The 18,712-nt window shown below is 39.1% G+C and overlaps 1 protein-coding gene across 1 annotated transcript in view; it reads right to left on the reverse strand.

Moving 5' to 3' along the window:
• MYO3B (myosin IIIB) overlaps positions 1 to 18,712 on the reverse strand; it is a 261,296-nt gene that overhangs the window by 190,088 nt on the left and 52,496 nt on the right. The window contains 1 exon segment of the mRNA XM_032238384.1: positions 14,386 to 14,451. Within this exon segment, the coding sequence (XP_032094275.1) occupies positions 14,386 to 14,451 (66 nt within the window).

Below are 18,712 nucleotides of genomic sequence, written 5' to 3' on the forward strand. Positions count from 1 at the left end.
CAGATTTGCCCACCAGCCTCAAGTGCCTTCTTTAAGTGCAGGTTATTTGTGGGATTGCCTCTGCTTTAGAGCCACATATTAGAGTTCATAATTGACGACTAACATCTCAATATAGAATGTGCACATGCTTTTGGATGAGTTATTTCAGGGATCTTTTTGTTTATTTTTGGCTTACTGGAAGCTGCTCAGAGTTCTAATGTGCAAGCTGGGCAGCTATATAATTGTTTATAATAATAAGTAAAGTATTTTGTTTCTTGGTGTAGGCTTGCCGATCTGCACAGAAATTGTAAAAGGCCCATGATTGTGAAAGGCCAATGAATCAAAGCTTATATAAATCAAAAAAAACATGGGAAACTTCTTATAAATGTTTTGTAAAGCAAGAGAAAAGTGCAAGGAACAGCAATTCTATGTTGTTGTCCTCAAGTTTCTTGACAAGAGCCAAATGCATAGTTTCTCATCATTGATTTTCCTGCCCATGTAGTCCTCTTCCACAGAATTTAGTAGAGATCATTAGAGTGAGGGGGAAAACCCCAGTTTCCTGGTTTTGTTTAATTCAGTCCCATTGCAGTGAAATTGTTGGAAATGTTCTGTGGAGCCCGTCTTGCTGTCACAGGCTGTTCAAGTCTTCCTAAGAAACTTTGAAATAAAGGAAACTGTTTCTTTCCGCTTGGATTCTGCAGCATATTTCAGTGGTGTGAAATAACTTGACTTGTGTTGCAAATTGTTTTATTTCATTTTCATTTTCATTTCAGTCACATATATACTGTGCATGATTGGGGCCATATAACATTGAGCAATAAACACAGCCTTCCTTGTATTCCCCAAAATACAAAACCAATATAACGCTTCAACCCTCCATACACCCTTTCTTTCTCCCCCCTCCAACTTTCCTTACTCCCCTCCAACATTCCCCTCTCCTACTTCCCTTCTCCCTCTAACACTCCTTTCTCCCCCTCCCTTCCATCTCCCCCTCCTTCCAATCCCCTCTCCCTCCCTCTCTACCCCTCCCTCTTCTTCCCCTCTGCTCCTCACTTCGGTGTATTTCTACTGTCCATCGATATATTCAGCTTCTTATAAATAACTTGACTTGGAAGCAGTAGTTGCCACTTGTAGCTGGATGTTTCCTACTAAACACAAGGTCACCAATCTCTGCTTATAATAACATGGACTTCTTTTCCAGCATAAAGCTACTTTGGAGTAGCTTATGTTGCAGGAAGATAGTTGTATCTTTTCCAAAAAATACTATCCTCAAGTTAACAGAATAACAGAATGACAGAGTTACAAGGGACCTTGGTGGTCTTCTAGTCTAACCACTTGCCCCATAAAGACAATTTATGTGGGAGGGCTTAATGAAATTTTCGGGTGGGGGAGTGGGGGGGGGAATGCAGATAATCAAAATATATGGTTCCAAACTTTTTCTTTGTTTATGGCATTTCATCAGAGAATAATCACTTGAGAGCTAAAGATTATAAGAACAATCCTGCTAGTTTAAGTGAAAAATCCATCTAGACTATAATCTTCTTTTACTTAAAACTGCAGTCTAAGGCAATATTTTCTCCTCTAACTCAATTGACAGTCAAAAGCATTCTGTTCCATGGCGTGTGTAATGAAGCCTAATGTAATCCAGGCGACATTGTTATGAAGCAGTTCTCATATTGCTATTCATATGCTGTACAGCGGATCCAACAATATAAGTATATACCGCTTCACAGTGCTTTGCAGCCCTCTCTAAGCGGTTTACAGAGTCAGCATGTTGCCCCCAACAATCTGGGTCCTCATATTACCCATCTCGGAAGGATGGAAGGCTGAGTCAATCTTGAGCCGGTCAGAATCACTGCCAAACTCATTCTCTAAATGATGTCCTTCTTCTCTAAATTCTAGCTATATAATCTGTACCAGTGCTTCCCAACCTCTTGGGTACCAGGGACCAGTTCTGTGGAGCGAAGTTTTTCTGTGGAGCGTGGGGGGGGGGGGTAGTTTCGCATGCTGCCTGCATCTCGTGAATGGAGCTTCGCTTGTTTGGACAGAACGGTTTCTGGCATGCCGTGGCCCAGTCCTGGTCCATGGATCAGAGGTTGGAAACTCCTGATCTATACTATCCATTATTTTTAAAAAAGCTTAACAGTAATTCACTCATTTCAGCACTCTCCTGTTTTACAGTACCTATTTTCTTTTTCAACAGACATCAAGCATTTTATATTGCCCAAGATAACTGACCAGGTTATGTCCTGTTGGGCTTTAGAGGACACTAACTTTGGTGTGTGTACTTGCCTTAATGTTTATTTTATGTCCCTCAAGTTTCTTCCTCACCTTTTGTTTCTCAGTTACTCTAATCTCCTTTAATCTTATCAGGAACAAATTACCTGTGCCTTGCCAGCCCAGAGAGTAGCAAAATTTACACTGTAGAAAGATTGCTTGTACCACTACCAATTGTTTCTAATTGCTTCATTTTATTAAGGGGATATTTCATTCTTGAATGGAAACAATACTTATTTTCATTTGATTGTTTATTTCAGCTTTCTGCAGCTAGGAATCCTTCAGTTTGGTCATTATGACTACAAATAACAGAAATCGAGGTTCATTTCCTCTGGATGGTAATAGATCTAGAAAAGTTCATTCAATAATTGGTCGGGCCAAGTTCCTTTTCAATATGAGGGCTATGTAGAAGAACCCTTGTATATTTTAGAGAATATGCCTGAGTTGCTGTTCCACAGACCTAAAATTGCAATCCTATAAAGAAGAAGCAAGAGAGGGATACCCCTAATCAGGAAATATAAGAAAATAATGGATGGAAGGCAGAAGGCATAATGTAACAACCGGTTTGCCCAGAACCGAAAATGTGAGCTCACACCTTCCGCATATGCGTGCTGCTTCAAAACATGATTATATAGGACGGGATAACTCTGGGGCGGGTGAGCGGGCTCAATCACTGGTTGGAACTACTGGTTCGCCTGAACTGGTCCGAACCAGCAGCAGCCCACCTCTGTTGGAAGAGAGGGGGAATGCCATAGTTCCCATCCTGATTTGGTGTTGCCTTCATCAGCGGGAGACCACAAAACCCTTCTTATTCTGATGGATATAATACAGGCAGTCCACGACTTACAACAGTTCATTTAGTGACTGACTGTTCAAGGTTACAGCAGCATTAAAAAAGTGACTCACAGGTATTTTTCAATGTTACAACCTTTGTCATGATCACGTGAGCAAAATTCAGATGGTTGGCAACTGGTTCATATTTATGACCATTGCTGTGCCCCAAGGTCATGTGATCACCTTTTGTGATCTTCTGACAAGCAGTCAATGGGGAAGCTGGATTCACTTAACAGCCAGGTTATCAACTGCAGGGATTCACTTAACAACTATGATAAAAAAGGTCGCAAAATGGGAAAAAACTCACTCAACAAATGTCTCACTTAACAACAAAAATTTGGCCTCATTTGTGGTCATAAGATGAGGACTACCTGTGTAGCATTCATCCACCATTTGACAAAAAATCAAAAACAAAGATACAGGTGTGCGAGTAAAATGCATTTGGAATGCTTTTAAGGCTTCAGGTTTGCCACAAGTTTGCAATTTCCATCCCTGAGCTAATGGCTTCCTTCTTGTAGTCCACTCATTTTACTGATCCCTTTACCTATCCACAATCATCTGCAATTCCAATCCTCTTTCAAACTATACCCTGCATGTGGGAATTGAGGTCCACGGTCTTAAAGGGGCCATCATTGCCCATCCCTGTGTTAGATATTTCTCAATTAGAAAAAAAAACAGCATTTCAATGGAAATCTGAGATCTCTGCAGTTGCAACGGCTGCTGTCTGAGGTCATAAACCAAGGACCCACAGGCGATAAGCACAGGAAGTGTCAGCAATGAGCAAAACCAGGTTAAGCTTGTCTTCACTTAAAAGCCAAAGTGGTTCAGGCTTGGTGGTCTCCCATCCCAGGACCAGCCTCTTTGTCGTTGCCACAGAATCAACCTGGATGTGCCCATGAAATCACAGTAGAAGCTTGATTTTTAAAAGTCTCTTGCTTTTAACCTGGTTTAAATAAGGTTGCTTAAGGTAGTCGCAAAGTAAAAGCAGAGATTTCCTGATGGTGAGAACAATTAATCAGTGGAATAGCTTGCCTCCCAGACTTGTGGTGCTCCATTGCTGGATATTTGCAAGAATAGATTGGAAAACATTTGATTGGGATAGTATGGGTCTCCTGCCTTGAGCAGGGTTGGACTAGAAGACCTCCAGGGTCCCTTCCAGCCCTATGATTCTATGTTCTATGTTGCATTGTAGCCTGGAACTCTCTAACGGGAAAGTGGGTGGGCATTGCAGATGAATGTGATCGGAACTTCCCAGTTAAACATTTCTGCTTTTTATTGCTCTATTTTTTCCCTGTTTGCAAATGTGGGATGCAGGTGCAAAAATATGGCTGACTTTCTCAAAGCATTCCTTTTCCTAAGAGTGGGGAACCCCCCCTCCCCCAGAACTGAGCGATATATATTTCAGGGTAGTAATCACTTAAATGCAACATATGATCATCATTAATATGTTCCATTGCTGTGGTGGGAAAAATCTCTTTGTGGTAGAGCTCAATAACTTTATGTTGCAACCTCTTCAGTCAATCACAGAATTTTACAGTGGATCTCAGTGACATTACATATTTGTAATCCTCCTGTATTTTTCCATACTATTTCTCTTATTGTACACTTACAGAAAGTCTGCTAAGGAGAGAATGAAAGGATAGCTTAAAATTGCCTTTCAACTAGAAATTGCCTTTCAAAAGATGGGATAATAGCACTAAGGAGCTTATTGATCCAGAAATATTCTTGAAGACCCAGTTTTCTTGCAACAATAGTTGTCCTGTCAAAACAATTGGACATTCTCCTATATTGGGAAATGCTTAACACATATCTTTGCATATTGTTTGGCTTGGTGGTGGTTGTTGTTTTTGGGGGGAGGGGAATAAAGCCTTCCCATTGAACATATGGGATTTATTTCCATGTAAAAATACCAATCCTGATGGTAAACATACGACTAAACTCAATGAAAGCAATCATGGAATAAAACACAATAGTGTGGGGGACATCCAAGCTACATTTTAAGCTACTTCTTCAGTAAATATTGATTTTAGATAGATAGATGAGAGGGGGAGAGGGAGGGAGGGAGGGAGGGAGGGAGGGAGGGAGGGAGGGAGAGAGAGAGAGAGAGAGAGAAGAGAGAGAGAGAGAGAGAGAGAGAGAGAGAGAGAGAGAGAGAAGAGTTCACCATTGACCAATCTCTTTATTAGGACCAATTAAAATGCCACAAGAGTTACTACCCACCAACTTCACATTTTCATATTAATATTCCGTTGACTGATTTATTGAACTTTTGTGGCCACCTCTCTCATATAATGATAGCAACAATCAATAAAAACATAAATAAAAACAGGTTGGGGGGAAAATGCATTTATCAGACTGCTCTGATCATGAAGGCTCTTGCTTATTCTAAAAATAATTATGAAATGATATGACAGGCTAATAGCACCTTCTCCCTATCTTCACATCTGGATTTCACTGGATTGAGAGATGCTGCCATACATAATAATAAAATATACTGGAAAACAACAACAACAAATGCAGTAAATGCCAGTCTTGAGGAAAACCAACCCATTACCTAATTTTTAAAAAGCATTTTTATGCTTTTACAACTGAAAATTAATCCTCAGAATTCATTAGTATCATTAGTACATTAAACAGGTTGCTGCCATTTGTTAGATTACCAACATCAGAACATTTATGAGGCAAGGACAAGCTCTGATTCAGAGCCACTTCTGAGCAATTTCATGGGTAGCTTGCATCAGGACGATAACATTGTGTGTATCGTTCTGCCTCCCATAATGTAAAGTGTCATTTTGAAGCTAGCAAATCAGAAGGCTTGAAAGGGGAAGCTATTCATCAATGGTCAGATGTGAACAAATATTTACAAATGAATAGATGGACAGAAATAAATGTTACAACCATAGCAAAAACGGTGGCTTATCTTGTCAGAAACAGCCCATCTATGTAAACAAACCAGAAAGCATTGTAGTCATGAGCTCAGTGTTACCATTTATTTCTTAAAACAGAGAAGGGAAAAACTTGTTATCTAAGGCACTGCTTGAGCGCCAGTTTGGTGTAGTGAATAAGGCATCAGGCTAGAAACTGGGGGAACATGGGTTCTAGCCCTGCCTTTGACACAAAGCCAGCTACATGACTTTGGGCCAATCACTTTCTTTCAGCTCTAGGAAGGAAGGAAGCTAGGGCTGCAGGGACTTGTCCAGGCAGTCTCCAAAAACTGAACCTGATTGAATGGAAAGGCAGGGGGGCACAGATAGGGGGACTACCCAATCCACAAGTGAAGTCCAACGGTCTTCAATTGCTAGAAAGATATGCCAGCATAAATTCTGTTGCTTCACCAGTTGAATCCTATTCCGCCTTGGTAAGAATCCTGGTGAGTGGTGCAATCTCTAAATTTGTAATGCAAAGTATTGGAAAAACTCCTCCTTGTGGCACCCCATGTTCATATCAAGGGACAGGGAGGGAGGGAGGGAAGGAGGAAGGAAGGGAGGAAGGAAGGAAGGAAGGAAGGAAGGAAGGAAAGAAAGAAAGAAAGAAAGAAAGAAAGAAAGAAAGAAAGAAAGAAAGAAAGAAAGAAAGCAAGCAAGCTTTGGGTTATCTTAATATAGGTTCAAATATAAGGAAACAAAGTCGTGGTGGTGCAACACCTAATATTTCAGGGTTTTTAAGGTAAGAATTAGCCCTTGGAATTCTCTTTAAACCTATACGGCTGGCTCAAGATTGGAAAGGTACAGTACGTTTCTAATTAGTAACCTAACTACTTTTCTTTTTTAACTCTTAACTATTTTTTCTCCAATATTTTTTCCCCAAAGCCTTCTGAGCCAGTCCCATGGAGGACCTATTCCTGTAGTCTACACAAGCTGTAAGAACAATAGCAAGCTAATCAGTAGCAGGCAGATGCATTTGGGCAAATCAGCTACAACACAGATGTTAATTTTCCCCTCCATTAAGCACTTTGTAGACCACCAAAGATTCTCCAGACAAGGGAGCTGAGCCACTCTGAGCTGCTTCCTTGAGGCAAATCCAAATACTGATGGCTTGTATTCAATTGTTTTCTCCTCCCTATACAAGCAAAATAATGTCCTAGCACCCTCTCCAACATCACTAAGCCCTTTCCAAGTTCTTCCTGTATCTTCCTCAGCTACTATTTAAAAGCTGGGGTGACAACTAGAAATTGGCATGAAATTTGAATAGTTGCTGAGAGACTTGTGAGTGCATAGCAGCTGTATATTTTCACACAGTCGCCTCAGAGACATTATATTCAATCCATTTCTCTAACAGAGGAGATCTAACACTGAGCCATTTTCACATCTGCCACTGAAGACATTTCTTAGCTGTCTTCCTTGCTCAAAGGTTTAGAAGGGAAAAGCAAAACAATGGCTAATCTGAGAACTACAAAGTCATGTTTTGAAAAACTCCTCAATGGGGTTAACGGCTCATCTTTTTTCCATTTTGCCACATAAGTAAGCAACCGCCTGGCTACTTCCTGCCTCTGCCTTGCATGATTCACACAAGTTAGTCATACCCTGAAGCTACACATCCTACTGTGCAGGTCCAATAAAGCGTTGGTTCCTTCACATCTGTTCACCTGCTCCAAATGAATGTAACCAAATTGCTGTATGACACTATTTAAAAAAATAATAATAAGCAAATTAACAAATTGAGGGAAAATATTGCCAGCTTTGCCTGTAGCCATCTTTTCCTTTAGTTTTTAGTCATAATTCTATAAGGGACCTGACACCTTAAATACCCATGCAGCAGCATCTAGGTCCATATTATCTGGGACAGCCTTGTTCGCCAAATCCTGCAGGTCACGTGTCCAATATTGGTATGATAAACAGCGGATTTGTAGTTTTTTGTCTGCTACATTCATAGATAATTCAGGAGAGAGAGACAGGGAGGGAGCGAGGGAGGGAGAGAGAGAGAATCTAGTAGTAGGCAAGACCCATTTATGTCTACATTGATCTATCTACTTGAACCAAACCACATTAATTAATTCTGCAGAATAAATGCTTGGTTATGGAAGTTTAATTGATAGCTTTTAAAATTGTAAAAAAAATATGAGTTTCTTATTTGTAAATGTGTTTTATTTTCCATTTTCATTTTTGTACAGTCACACATATTCTGTACAGAACCGGGGCCATATAACATTAATAAACACAGCCAGTGGTTAAATGCAGCACTGCGGGCTACTTCAGCTGACTGCAGTTCTGCAGTTCGGCTGTTCAAATCTCACCGGCTCAGGGTTGACTCAGCCTTCCATCCTTCTGAGGTGGGTAAAATGAGGACCCAGATTGTTGTTGGGGGCGATATGCTGACTCTGTAAACCGCTTAGAGAGGGCTGAAAGCCCTATGAAGCGGTATATAAGTCTAACTGCTATTGCTATTGTCAATAATACCCCCCAAAATAGAAACCCAATGTACCTCTTCGACCCTCCATACACCCTTTCTTTCGCCCCCCTCCAACGTTCGAGTTTCTTTATATCTATATGAATAAAAGTCAATCATGCAACCTTTGGAGAATAATTTCTGCTACTTTGATTTGAATTCCTTGTTCAGTACCTAGAAAGAAGAAAATGTTCACTGACACCTCTGAGCTCAACCTTTTCTCACATCTAATCTTTTTCTTTCTTTCATTTTAATCCAAGGGAGTAGTTTCCCTACTTGCATCTCACCACAGCACCAACATGCCCTGGGTCATCTTTTCTTACGCTCTGTTCCGGAGATGTTGCTTGCATTTCCTTTATCTTGTCCCTAGCAAATTTCCCACAGCTCTAGGTTTGTTGGTTTGTTTGTTTTTGCTGGCTAAAGGATAGGTGAAGATTGCTTCAACCTATCATCAGCAGAGAAAGGCCAAATATCATAGTTGTTACATGGGTGTCTGATTGGCAAATCCAAATTTCACCTTAAAGCAACTGTACATTATTTAAAAGCAAAAAAATGGGATTGAAGTTGAGATCCTATTCAGATGTGGTTTGCAAAGCCATTGCTTAAATATAGCGAGCATTTGTCTCAAGTAACCCTATTCTTTCAAGTACATTGTGTCAGAGCCTAAGAGTCGGTTTCGCCTTACAATTGTTTGAGGTGGGATTTAGCTTAATGACTTCCCAGGAATGCATAGTTCTAGACATTCTCAGTCAACCTGTAAGGATTGGACAAAAGAGCTGCATCTTGGTCCTGCAGTGTTTCAAGTAATATTAAGGATATGCAGGAAAAGTGCTTCAATTATAGCATGGGCATGTGCACCACACTTTGTCTATCAGTGACATCTTAAAAGAAGTGTTTGATTTCAGGAGGCATTAAAAAGGCAACAACAAAGTAGTAGAAGATACTTGTACTAACGTATTACCTTTTTAACCCCTCCAAGATTCAGTGTGTATTTTCTTGGAATGCACGCCAATTTGTGAGTCCAGGAAAAAGTGCAGCTTTTTCAAGGGGACAATAATAGAAACAGCAAATAAATCTATAATAAATCTGAAGCACTTTCCTGGAACTGCAGCCACATACTGCATGCCATAGGAACATCTTGGAGTTAAATCTGTGTCACATAACTGCCCGTAACCATAATTCTTCACTTAGAATAAGAATATTAAACTTTTATACAAAGAGAAGGAACTACAAAGTTTCTCTCTGTTGTCTTCTAACTTCAGCTGTAAATGCCCATTTTACTGTAATTATATTACATTTAAGGATTACACCTATAAGCACACAATTCATATATTCAATTTAAAGTAAATCACAAATAATATCCAGGAATATATAGAGGCATTACTAGCAACAAGAGAATCAACAGAGCAAAACATCTAAAGTGATTAAGTGGACATTACTACACAGGCAAATAATAATTCTTAAAACACATGCAGTGCTACTGTGATAAATGTCTGACTCACAATTTTATGTTCTGAATTCATTCTAACACATTCTGCCTATAAGGCAAGAGATTTTTTCAATAAAATGCCATGCTATATTATCAGAATTATATGAGCAATACTTTATTGGAATACTTCAATGCATATTGTGATGCATTAAAATTATTACCCTCCTTTCTAAGCAAACTGTTGGAGGTAGCATTTAGACCAAGTCCTACTGAAATTAATGGGATTTAAGTAAGTGATCATAGCTGTCTCATTAGCTCCAGTACTACTTCCGATGAGTAACTTGGCCTGAATGCTACACCGCAATAAATAATACTAAGATTAGAGTCAACGTTTCAAAAAACAGCAGAGTGAAGAATAAAATACAAGCCTTTGAAATGAATTAAAGATTCCCCCCCCCCACAATGGATGCAACTGCACCAGGCAAAAAAAGGGAACATACCATATTAACTTGGGGGGGGGGGATCCTACATTTTAATCCTACATTAATAAACTCCTTGACATCTCCAGAAAATAAAGTGAAGCAAGGACGCTGGGGGAAAAAATCGGCAAGGTTTTAAGTGAGTTATTTTGCAATTTTTTCAAAATACAAAAACTCTGCTGCTTTTAGATGTTAGTTATAGCTGAACATAAACCGAGGTTCAGATTTTTTTAAGCCTGGATCCAGTGATCCTAGCATTAATGCCTATTGGGCCTGGATTGTCAATCTAAGCCACGTGGCCATCTCCCGTCAAACTGAGTACATTTTTTGCTCATGCTCTCATGTTGTGTTAAGTCACTGTTCAGTCATGGAGCTCACTGTTTAACTTTGGGTCAATAACAATCTCTTAGTCCAGTGGTTCCCAAACTTGGCAACTTTAAGACTTGTGGACTTCAACTCCCAGAATTCTCCAGCCAGCAGCTGGAGAATTCTGGGAGTTGAAGTCCACAAGTCTTAAAGTTGCCAAGTTTGGGAACCACTGTCTTAGTCCAACCTAGCTATTCTATCTATAGTTGTAGGGCTAAAATGGGGGAGCTGTACAGGCTTGACCTTTCAGAGAAAGTCAAACATAAATAGAATAATAAATAATATTTAATAAAAATGTGCCTGTGAAGTTTCAGGGTGGTGGGAAATGAATACAGATACTGAAAGGGAAATCTTACGGATTGAGGGAGACATTGTGATAACCCAGGATGACAGGAAATCAGAATATTAAATGAAAATATGATTGTGACAATTATTACAATATGAATAAGACTGACTGGCTGGCTGGCTGGCTACAAACAACAGCATGACATAGTAGCAAAAATGGTGCACTGGAATATCTGCAAGACACACCATTTGCCTGCAAGCAAGAATTGGTGGGACTAGAAAATTGACAAAAGTGATAGAAAATGAAGAAACTAAAGTGTTCTGGGACCTTAAAATTCAAACAAAAAAGCACATGTCATGTAACACCCCAGACTTAACAATTGTTGATAAGAAAGGCAAAAAAAAGGGCTAGGTAGTGGATATAGCAATATCTGGAGAAAGTAGAATAAAGACAAAGAACTGGAGAAGATCACAAACCACAAAGTCCTTCATATAGAAACAGAAAAACTGTGACAAAAGAAAATAAAGATAGTACTAATAATAATAGGCTCCTTGCGTACCATCTCGAAACATCTGGAGCATCACTTGAACACTTCTGGCATTGAAAAAATTATCATCAGTCAATTGGAAAAGGTAGTATTATTTGGAATAGCTTGCATGCCTTTAACACCATCATACAATAACATCTGCCTTGGAAAGGACTCAATAGGACATTAGTCATGCAAAATTCTAGGTAAATATCAGAGAATCTGGAAGCCTAGACCTGTCCTTTAGATACTTCCTGTTTGGTTTCTGGAGTGAAGCTTCACCATCCACAAGGGAGAAGAGCATTTTTGAAACTTGTGTTGTCCTCCAATCAGAACACATGGCTACTGTTTAAAAAAAAGCTGCTGATCAGACTTATATTCTATAATTATACTTAGATTTATTCAAGTACATCAATCAGTTTCACTGTATACTAAAGGGCTTAGGTACAAGGGGAAAAAATTGGCATTTGGATCACCTCACTTATCTAAATGAGTGTTCCTAAAATAATTTGGGGGCACTTTCTGGAGAAAAATCATTTGATTTGAATCAGAGGCAGAAATACATTTCTCTGAAAAATGGTAACTATGTAACTACATACGTCTAGACCCCAACTGGTTCAAGATAAGCTTCTTATGCAAATGATATTCAACCTCAAGAAGAAGGTAGATAATGGAATTATTGAAAAGTCAACTACTCATCAGAAGGATGACAGAAAAATCAGGCAAGGTCCTAATATATGGGTAGGAGGCAAATGGACTTGTTACAATCACTGCTTTTAATTTATCAAAGCAAAGCTGTCACAAGTCAGACACTGACAAATGCGTATCTAATGCATATAAATGAGCCAATTATCACTAATGGTTGGACAGTTCAATGCTGTATAGACTTCATTTTTATTACATTTTTCTTTTTAAGAAATGAAATTTTAAGTGGAAACCAACCCATCTATAAACAATGATTGACAACCCAAACAGTTGTGTTTTATCATAAACATTTTCTTCAGAGAACCTAAATGGTAAAATGGACTGAATAATTCTGAAATATAGCTTTGCCATGATTGATCGTCACAGCACTGTCAGCAGGATTCTTCAACACACACCCCCCATATCCCAAAGGAGAGCTTGAGCTTCAGGGTAACATTTGGGATCCCCCCAGCAAATCAATCCCATGCATATCAGATATAAACCATCAAATAGGGTACTTGCAGTTTTTAAATTTAATCTGTAAAGGTATCATATACATATACACATACACCAGAGGTGGTATTCAGCAGGTTCTGACCAGTTCTGGAGAACCAGTAGTGGAAATTTTGAGTAGTTTGGAGAACCGGTAAATACCTCTTCTGACTGGCCCCGCCCCATCTATTCTCTGTCTCCTGAGTCCCAGCTGATTAGGAGGGAATGGAGATTTTACAGTATCCTTCCCCTGCCATGCACACCAAGCCATGCCCACAGAACCAGTAGTAAAAAAAATTGAATACCACCACCGACATACACTTACATATAGCACATGGCATTCAGTAAGAGCTTTAAGGATTTTTAAGCTGTACAACTTGATTGTATTGTATATGTTTCCTCAGATTGTAAATAAAAAAATTGACTAGTTTTAACAATTAAGAACATGAACATTTGTTCAGTGGACATTTTTAAGATTCGTGAAGCTTATATGTTTTGTTCCACTTTGCCATTTTGTTCTAACTTAGATTGAGTATGAACTCAGTCACTATGGTTTTCAATCCATGGTTTATTTTATATGGTTGTCTGTAAACCGGGCATTGTGATCTGTTCAATCAGCCAACTAATAATTTGTATGAACCCAGTCTGTTACTTGATATTTAGAGTTGAAGAAGAACTGAAGAATCTTCTTGGATGAGAAGCAAAATGTCTTCAGAGAAAAACCAGAAAGTCCAATTGCCTCTTGAAAAAAGCACCTTTGGGACAACCATGACCTGGATGACTGAGAATCTCCACAGACATTTAGCAATAGAAGTTAATATTTATTCACATCGCTGAAAAATTATAATGAGATAATGCCTCTTCACAATCTAGTTCATTCAGCATATTCTAGTGAAAAAAATATGAGCTGGAGTCAAATCCCTGCTGCCAATGTAAAGGTCACTAAATGTACTTAGAGAGCCACTATCATCCATGTCTCTGCGATCATGAATGAGTCAGAATCACCTGAACCATCAGAATCATCTGAAGGAAATGCATGCACACAGCAAGCAGATTTTAAGGTGCTTGTGTGAAGTTGGCAAATTGTATTCTTGGCGATAAAGTTCCAATCATTATTTGAACCATTCCTCTCAAGAGATCTATACATCTTGGTTGTAACTTAGCAAAGCCGAATTAATGTGGGTGATTCCATTTGGAGGGAAGATAAGAGGCAATGTGATATAATAATTAAGATCATGAATTAGATGCAGAAAAAGCCAAGAAAATCAAACCTTCATCCATAGAAATTTCCCCAAATGAGATGTTGGCTTAGTTAATCTCTCTCAGCTCAACCCCACTTATTAAGATTGTTGCTATAAGTGGGAAGGGGGGGGAAGAAAGTAGGACCTCTGTATTTCACCTTGAATTCCCAAATCAAAGGTCAGATATAAATACTTTTTTTACAATAAAATAACTATGAATAATAATAAATTGATAGCTAAGATCTGTACCTATCAATAGTCAAAATTTTCAAACGTAATATAAAATGGAAAATAATGGCTTTGGTTCCCTTACATGTGTGTTCGTTTCCAAATTTTGCCACAGATCAGTTCACAATGCCTTTAAAAATAAGCCTTTCAACATACAAAAAAATAATAATATTACTTACTGAGAAATGAAGTGGTTGAATCCTCTGGACCAATTTCCTGGTTGGAACAGCGTTGGAGGGGGATTCCTGAAAAATATGCAGGCACTTTGTATGAACAGCTGAAAGAGTCAAAGCAATTGTTCAACACTAAAATCTGTTGTTGATGTTATCAGAGAAGGAATTGTTTTCAATGTGGAAGGTATCCATGGATCATTCCTGCTATTATCTAAAAAATGAAATTGCTGATCTTGGCCATCCGTGTTCTTCCAAACAGTTTAAGGAAATTTAGACAAGGATTCAGGATTGTAGTTGAACAACTGGGCCCCAAATATTTACTTATTCTGATGAAAGAAGTCTTCCTACACCATTTCTATAGGCAAAGGTTTCTTCCAGATGATCATTCACAACAAATTGAAAAGATGTAACTAGCCACAAATATATCTAAGACATTGTCAGAGCTACTCTCCTCACAGAAGTCTGCTATGTGCATCTCACACTGAATTCTCTCTCTCTGTGTGTGTGTGTGTGCGTGTGTGTTTGTTAAAAATAATGTAAATAATAACAACAATAATGTTATATGTGGCTAATAGATTAGAGCAATGGAAATGAAAAAAGAGAACCTGATTTTTCAATTTTTTTTCTATACCTTTGCCTGGGTTGTGTGCATGTGTTGAAAACTGAGCAAAACACAGCTAAGTACTAATAGCTCTATAATGAATGGCTCACTTTCATCTGCATCTATCTGAAAACCATTTCTGCTATCTCATTTTCTGCAGATTGTCATGTTATCTGAGCCAAATGTATTATTACTTTTCTCTTTTCATACAGTACTGGTTCAAAATGAGCAGGGAAAATCCAAAATACTTGCCGGATATGCATCATTTATCACATTTACTATTAGGAAGCAATGTGATGGGTTATATTCAGTGACATTAATGCTTAGGCTCATGTTCCATTAAATAGGTTCTATCACCACCTGCATCAGAGCCTCAGATGCAAGATATACAAATCCCATCTGCGAAGATGAATTGAGGCAATAGCTACTTGCATCTGCTTTAAAAAAAAAAAGTACAAGTCCAATAATTGGTTAGGAAAGCAACTAACTAAGCATACTAACAAAGTCTTCAGGAGACAATCAGAAACTTTATACGAGCAAAAGTGCATTGGTTCTTTGGGCCATATGATCCTTGATGAGAATAAAATCACAATGCCCGCTCCCCCAGTAATCCTCTATAGACCAATAGCTTTCTTTCTTGGTAAGCAATCAGAGTAGCTTAACCTGCAGAGGCCACGTTGGGCTCACTCTCGTGGTTATGCTAATGTGCCATCCTTCACTCCTGAGCCCACAGAAAAGTATGCCAGTACAAACTGCCCTGCATTAGGAGCCAAGTTCTAATCGGTTCCACCACAAAACCACGTTCGACTAAAGCGCGCTCGACGAAACCGCGTAGCTGACGTCATCACAGCGCGACAACAGCGCGGAGAAAAAAGCACGCTGTAAACGCTAAACCTAAAATTAACTCCTAAACCTAAACCTAACCCCCCTAAACCTAATCCTAAACCTAACCCTAAACCTAACCCTTAACCTAATCCTAAACCTAACCCTAAACCTAACCCTTAACCTAACGCTAAACCTAATCCTAACCCTTAACCTAACCATAAACCTAACCCTAACCCTTAACCTAACCCTAACCCTAACCCTAACCCTAACCCTAACCCTAACCCTTAACCTAACCCTAAACCTAACCCTAAACCTAACCCTTACCTTAACTTGAATCGGCTTGCTTTCAAAGCGCTATTTAAAGCGCCCTTCTTTCTCCGCGCTCACTGTTGTCGCTCTGCTGATGACGTCAGCGACGCGGTTTAATCGGGCGCGCTTTAGTCAAGCGCGGTTTTGTCATGCCACAGTTCTAATCTGCCTTAGAAACAATGCCAATGAGTGGTGTTGTCCTTAAGAGATTTGATGTTAAATTTTTTTAAAAAAAATACTCTTTGGATTTGTCTCCCAAATGTCACCATCAATTGGGAAAACCAGCAAATGTTCTTGTTAATGTATAGTGGAGCAGAATAATATTTTAAATAGGTGCATTAGACATTTTTCAACTTACCTGAGTGATGGGCCACCGTAACAGAGCATCTATCCACAGAGAGCCTGTCAGCTAGAGCACAACTCTAGCAATCTTCAGAAACAGTGCTAGACTTATATACTCACAGTCTAATGGTCTTCGGGAAGAGCTCCAGGTCTATGCCCCAAATGTAGCTGATAGGTTCCATGTACAACCAGGAGGATTTCCCCCACCCCATCTTGCTTCATGCGCCAGGCTTTGCATGAACATAGCTACATGCTGTAGTTAATTAACACAGCCCGATTTATTCAAGCTTTCATATGCACTTAAAAAAAAATAGAGCCAGTTCTTTAAGAGTCACTTTAATAATTTAATTTCTTAAAGTTGTAGCATGTTTTTAGGCATGCCTATCACTTAACTTGATGGTTTTCACAACTGATGACAGAAATCCCCTACTTTTAATTGGGATTACAACATCTGGTCTGCAAATTTTGGGTTACCATTAGATGGCAGCAAAGGCAGAGGAAACAGTCAAATGCTATGCTGCCATCTGGTGGCCATCTAAACTTTCGTTTCTGAGATCTGATGTATTTCTTTTTCAGTCCTACATCTCCATGCATTTATTATGAACAAAGTTTCCTAAACTTTTATAAAGATTGTTTTTGTGGAGGGTATCATATAACTATATTGACATTCTTGTATTGATTCCTTACAGAGAGAGCAACAAAAGAGCATCTTTTAGGGCCATCTACACATGGGCAAAATACTACTGGAAAAAGGGCTATTTTTATAAGTCCTCTCCAGAGCTGCACAGGGTAGTACATCCAGTCTGGTTTAAGGCAAAAGCCCAATGAAATTTCAGAGTTACAATTGAAGAGAGATAAGACAATGGTCCATGTTCTTTAGGAAGAATCCACAAACTATAGCAGGGGTCAGCAGCCTGCTCTGGAGCCGCATGTGGCTCTTTCATCCCTCTGCTGTAGGTCCCTACCACCCGTCGGCACCACAATTTTGAGAGGAGCTTCTGGTTGGGGAGGAAGCAGGGCATGCCAGGAGGAGATTCTATGGCAAGGGGCAGTTTTTCTGGTGAGTTCCACAATTGATATGGCTTTTGGTTAGGACAGGTAGCGGAAAAGGGACACACCGCTAGGAGGAGACTCTATGGTAGGGAAACCAGATTTCTGGTCCACTCCAGAATTGAACAGGGAGCTTCCGGTTAGGACCTTTGTGGCTTTTTGAGTGTTTAAGGTTGCCGACCCCTGAACAATAGGATTAGCTATCAAGCTTAAACTAATTTTAAAAAATCAATAAACTGGATATGTTGTTTAAATTGACTCCTGGCATTTTCTAACGCTAATGGAGAGAGGCTTTTCCAAAAGATGGTTGTGAGGATTGAAGTTTTCCATTACCTTTTGTTAACTGGTTGATTTATAATGGCCTCTGAGAACCAGTGGAGCCAGACCCACAGGAGAAAAAATCAATTTCAACCAGAAATTAAGGAGATAGAACCAGGCACTGGTAACCACAGAAACCATACCTGTCTCTAACTGAAATACATAAGGTAATACCAATCTCGATCGTTGAAACTGAACAATTAAGACTTGAATTTGCTTTTTCCTTTGTCTCTTCCAAGCCCTTTTCCTTCTGCATTTTGGCAAAGCTATTTTTCTTAAGAAAGTTCCTCACCTGTCATGAAGTTTTCTTTCCTGTGTGTAAAATAAATTAAATCCTAACAGCAATGGAAATTAATTTAATTGCGAGTATTGAATAAATATAGGAAATAGATATAAGTGCTGTTGACTTAGTATGTCATTTCTGATTGCTTGTAGTTTTGTATGATTACATTTCACCAAACAACTCTCTTCCGGTTTGATACAATTAATTGTGCTTTTTTTAAAGATTTGTACTAATGCTTTAGGCCCTGAATAATATTACAATTATTAGAATCTCAACCTTATTTCTCCCACTCTTTCTGCTAATGTTCACTGAGGCATGTAGCTACTAAGAGCAATCTATACTCTCTTGCTACCTGAAATCATATTTTGAAAATTCTACCCAAGCTTTTCTTCATAATATTTCCAGTCAAGAGCAAAGATGTGGTATAATGTTATCTCTCATAACTTCAATACATTCAATAAATGGCTCTGGCTCTGGGCATGGTTGCATGCACTCAAGGGAAAGGAGCACAGGATATCAGAGGTCAAATCCTGCCCATTTGATTGTGGTTGGTTTCAGAAATTCTCCTTCTCTAGAGGTTTATTTTCAGGCCCTTTTTCCTTATA

The sequence above is a fragment of the Thamnophis elegans genome, chromosome 1 (assembly GCF_009769535.1).
Source record: "Thamnophis elegans isolate rThaEle1 chromosome 1, rThaEle1.pri, whole genome shotgun sequence".
NCBI classification, from domain to species: Eukaryota; Metazoa; Chordata; class Lepidosauria; order Squamata; family Colubridae; genus Thamnophis; species Thamnophis elegans.